The sequence below is a fragment of the Ostrea edulis genome, chromosome 6 (assembly GCF_947568905.1).
Source record: "Ostrea edulis chromosome 6, xbOstEdul1.1, whole genome shotgun sequence".
Classification (NCBI taxonomy): Eukaryota; Metazoa; Mollusca; class Bivalvia; order Ostreida; family Ostreidae; genus Ostrea; species Ostrea edulis.
In genome coordinates this window covers 66,186,529-66,193,383 of record NC_079169.1, presented here as the reverse complement: position 1 = coordinate 66,193,383, position 6,855 = coordinate 66,186,529, and the positions used below count along the sequence as shown (strand labels likewise).

At 37.8% G+C, this 6,855-nt stretch overlaps 1 protein-coding gene across 1 annotated transcript; it reads right to left on the bottom strand.

The window, feature by feature from the left end:
* Window positions 1-1,540: 1,540 nt before the first annotated feature.
* LOC125648271 (uncharacterized) lies at window positions 1,541-6,395 on the bottom strand. Its single transcript, XM_056140457.1, has 11 exons — window positions 6,317-6,395; window positions 5,237-5,313; window positions 5,059-5,139; window positions 4,853-4,912; window positions 3,476-3,520; window positions 3,270-3,335; window positions 2,899-2,997; window positions 2,438-2,533; window positions 2,218-2,316; window positions 1,887-1,964; window positions 1,541-1,729 (listed from the first exon to the last, which is right to left on the bottom strand). The coding sequence occupies exons 1-11, from the start codon at window positions 6,363-6,365 to the stop codon at window positions 1,664-1,666; spliced, it is 816 nt and encodes a 271-aa protein (XP_055996432.1). The 5' UTR covers window positions 6,366-6,395; the 3' UTR covers window positions 1,541-1,663.
* Between the last annotated feature and the right edge of the window lie 460 nt (window positions 6,396-6,855).

The following is a 6,855-nucleotide window of genomic DNA, read 5'->3' as shown; positions in this document are numbered from 1 at the left end:
ATACTGTTTTCCCCACTTGATCCTAAATGTATAGGAGTAGAAATGTTCGGAGCGCAGAATTGACCACGATAAAGACCACTCCCTGCTCAAAGGCCGTAAAGACCGAGCATAGACCTAAATTTTGCAGCCCTTCACCGACAATGGTCGCGTCCCAATATGAGTGACCAGTCCCAATATGAGTGAACCGCCGCGGTGGCCGAGAGGTTAGAGGATTCGCCCCGCATGCGGAAGGCCGGGGTTCGAATCCCGGCCGCGACAGACCTAAGTTGTTAAAACAGGTAGTGACAGTTCCATCGCCAAACACTCGGCACCAGGTGTGAATGTCACGGGTCCTCGAAGATGACCTTAAAAACGGATGACCTGTGTCACGTGGCACGCTAAAGAACCCTCACTGCTCAGTGGCCATAAGCGCCGTGCATAGGCCTAGATTTGAAGCCCTTCACCGGTCTTGGTGACGTCTCCATATGAGTGAAAAATTCTCGAGCGAGACGTTAAGCAAGATACGATCAATCAACCCAATATGAGTGAAAAATTATGGAGCGGGACAATCAATCTATTAGCATGGACCATGTTGTGTAGGATTTTGTCTATTAACAATGATATCTTTGATTCATATGTCGATTCGATATATCCCTGTGAGCTCGAAATAAAAGACACCACAGAGTCGTCCACTTCTGCTTTATACTTAGATATTTTATTGAAGGTAGACATTAACGGCAAACTGACAACTCAACTGTATGACAAACGGGATGGTTTCAGCTTCTCCATCGTCAACTTCCCATATTTATGTAGCAATATTCCATTATCACCTGCATATAGTGTTTATATATCTCAACTGATTCGATACACAAGAGCTTGTTCTGCGTATAGTCCGTTTTTAAATCGAGGCAAGCTACTGACAAACAAGTTGATGGTACAGAGGTTTCAACAGTCTCGATTAAAATAAGCATTTCGCAAATTCTATGGTCGTTATAACGATCTAGTTCGTCAATACAACCTATCATTGGGTCAAATGCTGTCTGACATGTTTCATAACGATTGTTAGGCCATTTTTGGCACACTGATTTTGACTACAGATAACTCCGTTTACCTGATCAGGATATAGGGCTCACGGCGGATGTGACCGGTCGACAGGGAATGCTTACTCCTCCTAGGGACCTGATCCCACCTCTGGTGTGCCCAGGGGTCCGTGTTTGCCCAACTCTCTATTTTGTATTCCTTATAGGAGTTATGAGATTGATCACTGTTCGTTATCTTCACCTTTTATACAGGTAAAGCTAAAGTTTTCACGTTATCCTTTTGCATGGTGAAGGTCTTGCTTCTTGCCTGGTCCTTCTGATTAGTATAAATGGAACCCCCGTGTTACGGTATACTTGACAGATCCTTTCCCTTTCTGCACAGAAAACAGACTGAACACTCGAAGATTGTCCTGACACCATTCAGACGCAGCGAGATGTTCTTTGGTTTGGAAATATAGGGGAAAATTTGTTTTGATTTTATATTCAATATACATGTTTTTAAGAATCACAAATTCAAATTCATTGTCAACAATTTTAATATGGATTTAAAAATAAGAGTATCTTCAATTAGTCCTCTCGTTATTTTCGATAAAGTTTCTTTGATGTGTATTTAGATTACAACATCGCATTGTCTGGTCTCAACTCTACTTATAACCAAAGAATCTGAGAATCCTTTTCCTCCAACAGCGGCTTCCTTTACAACGAGTGACCTGTGCATATAGGAAGAAAGCAAGGGGCTCAAAATCTATATTGCAAACATAAAAGTAAATATCATTCATCTCGTATGTAATTTGGGGCTTTGAATAACAATCTCTAACAAATCGTTACCAACATTATCAGATAATAGATCTAGTTACATGTCCATACCGTTTCATCCACAGTGGAATCTTGTGAAGGTCTGGGCTCTCTGACATCAGAGTCTGCCTCTGTGATTGGACACTCACTCTAGTTGTGGAAAAAAACCAGAAAACAAAGTCAGCAATCACAATCCAACAGTATGATACACGATTCAAGAAAGACAAAACTCCCGGGAATTTTAATGAAATTACCGAATCGTTTGTAAGTCTTTAACATTATATATAACCTCAGACGTTACAAGTATTTTCAAAGACATATTTGGAGCATTTCGTTGAACAAAGGTCTCAATTTTATCCTTTAACATTTATGTACATTCTAGCGACTTTTGGGGACATTTTACCTGTGGACTTGGTTTGAACGTTTCAATCTTGAAAAAGAATAGTTGCCTAGGAATAAAGAAATCGTCCCTATCTTCCAGACTTAGAGCAGACTGCATACTCTGAATAAATGGAAGTGAAGAAATATTTCAAACTTAGAATATTAAATTGGATGTCAGAAAAGTTACGGTTTTTCTGGATAGAATATTATTTCTATGAAAACGGTGAGATTACCCAGTATACCTGTAATACTCCATGATCTTCGTCAGTGAGTTCTTTCTTCGTGATTTCCTCACATTTCTCCTTTCCTTCCACGTCTGTCTTGCTATTTACTGTAATCTAGAACATAAGTTTTGTTCCAGAAGAATGATTTTCAAAAATTCTCAAACTTATCATGGACATCTTTGCAAGCCAAGGGGATCAGAGTGGACCGAAAAGCCCTGGCTTCCGAGGAAGTAACATGGTATATTTGATATAGTTTAGAAACTAAAAAAACATTAACTATGCTGATCCAGCACATAATTGTGAAAATGTTAATTACAAGTTTATTGCCAATAAAATTTTCATTTCAATTTCTTTTTTTTGGGGGGGGGGTCTGTAAATGTTTAATTAAATCTGTACGGTCTTATACTTTATTTGTTTGATATTCTACTAGACCAATATCTAATCAAAGGAAAATTGATGACCGTCGTCTGGTAACTTACCAGCAGTTCTTCATGAACCGCAGCCATTTTGTCTCTGTGTTGTTTGATACAATCATCGATAACGGGTATGTCTCCAATGCCAAGTTTGGAATTCTGGCTCTAAAATAAAACAATTAATTTATCAATCAAAAATAAGCCTTCAATCATAATGAGTGATAAGTTTAGAATTTCTGAAATAAATGAAATAACCCTACACTTCGCACTAGGACATGAGGAATTTGAATATTAACCTTAAAGGCATAAATTGTCCCTATCGGGATTTTAAGACATGCAATCTAAGAACTTCAACAGTGAAGAAAAACTCGAAACTCGTCCGAATTCGGCTCTAAATCTGAAACTGTTGTTTTCATAAGAGAAGTGTGCACACTTACTTTCAAAGTTGCCTCTTCCTCGTGTAGTATGTTCCGGGCATGCTCAATGATGCCTTGGACGTAATTCTAGTGAAAAGTTAAAGGAACTGTTTAGTTTATCAGCATTCAACAACAAATCGTGCTTGTCCACAAATACATATAATGCATAACCCCACCCCACCCCCACCCCCGGGAAAATGTATCTAAAGTCACTAATGTTAACGTACCTTGATGTGGTCTGACTCTAATCTCAAGGCGCCACAATTCTTTGTCTGGAAAAAAGTAGAAGTGCTACATTCCATATTTCTAATATATTTTTTATATATTGGAAAATCTGAGGAGTCTTGTTACATTTTGTAAAAAAAAAAAAAAAAAAAAAAAAAAAAAAAGTATAAATTTCTCCGCTCCGTTCCTTGCCGTTTAAGTCTCAAGCCGTCATATTTCTTCTGCCTGTACTCTGACTATTAACTTATTTTTCTAGACAGGGGCATAAGAAATGATGAATGGAACTGTAGCGCCACACGTCAAGGGGGTATGGCGCTATTTTGTGGACTTTGCTTTCCGGCTGAAATGTACCTCTTTTTAAGATTGATTGAATGAATATTGTTTAACGTCCCACTCGAGAATATTTCACTCATATGGAGATGTCACCACTGCCGGTGAAGGGCTGCAAAATGTAGGCCTATGCCCGGCGCTTATGGCCATTGAACAGGGAGGGATCTTTATCGTTTCACACCTGCTGTGACACGGGACCTCGGTTTTTCCGGTCTCATCCGAAGGACCGCACCATTTAGTCGCCTCTTACGACAAGCAAGGGGGTACTGAGGACCTATTCTAACCCGGAGCTCAACAGATGACGGAAACTCAAAGGACGCAACCTAGTACCGTTAATTCAATGTTATGGTGAACGGAAATAGCATACCAGAATGACCTTAAGCAGAAAGTGTGGAGATAGTTATAGACAACTGGGTTTTTTTTTAAGGCATAGACAACTTAATTTGGGGGGGGGGGATTATGTGTAGGCCCGGGCTTGTGTGCTACCGTTGATGTTACGCCCACTCTAGATTTGTGTTCTTATGAAGATAATGAACGATGATCAATCCAATAAATGTTAGAAAGAATGCAAAATTGATAGTGGGACAAACACCAGAGGTGATATCCGGTGCCTAGAAGGGTAAGTCGTCAACCCTCAGGTAAACAGAGTAATCCGTAGGTAAAATCAGTACGTAAAGAAAGGCTTAGGAATTGGTATAGAAGCATGTAACATAAACATGTGAAATTTATAGACGGAAGACTATATTTCTTTCTTTGTTGCCTCCCCCTCCCCCCTGTAACATCAACTTATTTGTCAGTAGCCTTCCTCGGTTTTAAGAATTCGTCACAATATTTTATTTCAGAGAGCTACAGTTCTGCAACTAAATCTTATGCAGATTATGCACTGCCGAATCGAATTATGTATTACAGTGTTGCTGTTGGTTAGTAACGGGATGGGTTTTTTTTCTATCGGTATATACATGTATATTTTTATCTATAACATTGTCCTTCCCTCTAAGCAGGATGTTATCTATTACACTTAATATATCACACGAAGACAAGTTACTTACTTCTTTACTTTCATGGAGAGATGACAAATATTCTTCTGTTACCCAGTCTGGCAAAAAGTCCTGAAATTTTTTTTTTCACGTGTAAGATTAGTTGTGAGCTGAAGAACACATCAAACATACATATCATTTATTGTTTGTGATCTTAATCAATCTTGAATAATGTTGACAATAACGATAATTATAATAGTATTCAGATAAACACTTACATTAGTATCTGCGTTTTGTTTTGTGATGTCGCAGATATTTCTGATGGTTTTCTGTACCTTTCTATGTGGTACAAATTCCCGCTGTAAAAATTGCTTAATCATGTTAACAAATATGGAACACAAATAACTGTATAAACTTTAAAGAGAATTCATTTCCGAATCTATTATAAAAATGTACCATTTTAATTTTGTCATCAGACTCCATGATAAAGTAGTCAGGATTCAACTGATACGTCATTCTATTACTCTCCATTTCTGTAAATAGAAATGATTAATGATATCATATTCATAAAGTTATAAGATATATTTGTTAGGTCACCCGCGTAAACTCAGATGATCTATATAAATACCATTTCAAATTCTTTTAAAATTTGGTATGATGCATATTCGGGACAAAGGGGATATAAGTTGTAATGTTCAGGACTCCTGCACCCTGAGACGTAAGGGGCGGGATGAAATTTACCAAACATTGACAATTTGTCAAAAATTACCTGTACAACCGTTCATATGTAAGAAAAACTAAATGCATAGGCATGTAGAGCAGGGAGGTTTCTACCAAAAGTGTACATTTCATGATCCCAGAGGTCAGGGTTATGTGATAGTGATTATGGTCTTTATCATTTGAAAGATCTAGATCAGTGTTAGAGCGTCCGCTTCGTAACCGGGAGGTCGTGAGTTCGAGTCCCACTCGTGCCATGGCGTCAAATCTAAGACGTTAGAAGTGAGAATAGCGGGTCTTTTGGATATGACCTTAAATACGGGGGTTTCACGGGTGTCGTGACAGGCGTTGGCACGTTAAAGGATCCTCACTGTCACGGCCCTGAGCGCCAAAGATAGGTCTAAATTTGTGGTACTTCACCTACGTTTCAATATGGGTGAATGATATAATAAAACAATCAATGTTTGCTGATACAAGCTATAAAACCTAAGTGCATATTTAGGAAAAGCAGGAAAGAATGTACCAAAATTGTGAATTTCACAACCTGCACGATAGTCATATCGTGTTAATGTTACATATATTATGTAAAGAGACACTTTCAGGGACATTCAAGTTTGAAGAACACGTCTTGTTTTTAAATACTCTAGTACAATGGTACTGTTACTGAATGTTAGAATTTAGCTTAGATATGCAGAATATAATTTTTTTCTGCACTTCATAGCCCTTGGGGCTAGGGATACTTTTAACTAAAGCTCAGGTGACCGATAAGTCCTGTGGGTTTTTTGTTTTTAATCTAATAGTAATAATTACTTTGCTTACCTTCTAGCTGCTTAGCTTTGTTTTGTTTAGTTGGATACAGGAAATGCATTGTGACGTCACAATCATACCGTCATAGACGTAATGGCAACGTAACAATCTGTTCAACGCAAAGATTCCTTTACGATCTGAATATTTTTTTTAAGATAATATTTTGAATACCGGGCTCAATTGGAACAGAATTGCATCAACAATTAGATTTGTATATCCTTGGTTTGTAAAAATCACGCGAATTCAATGTTTTGTATTTATCAATTTCTTTCAACTTTTAAGACATTGAAGATGAATTTCTTTTGAATGTCTTTTCATGTCCCATGTTTATGGAGGAAAACCATATAAAAAGCCTTTGTTTACAAATTATTCACACCGAGTATACTCAAACATGTGCATGTAGAATAGAATCAAACATATTCCCATACACAAGAAGCTTAGGAAATTCACTTTCTGTCACTCATTTGTAGAAAAATCTCTCTCTCTCTCTCTCTCTCTCTCTCTCTCTCTCTCATATTTTCATTATTGTAGAATATAATTGCATATACATG

What these genes read in the sequence shown, in the direction of transcription:
- LOC125648271 (XM_056140457.1), bottom strand. Translation starts at nt 6,365, where the DNA reads ATGCATTTCCTGTATCCAACTAAACAAAACAAAGCTAAGCAGCTAGAA. An exon ending in CTCTCCATGAAAGTAAAGAA is followed by an intron (nt 3,521 to 4,852) that starts GTAAGTAACTTG and finishes ACTTTTTTCCAG; the next exon opens with ACAAAGAATTGTGGCGCCTT. An exon ending in CGTTCAAACCAAGTCCACAG is followed by an intron (nt 1,965 to 2,217) that starts GTAAAATGTCCC and finishes TTCCACAACTAG; the next exon opens with AGTGAGTGTCCAATCACAGA.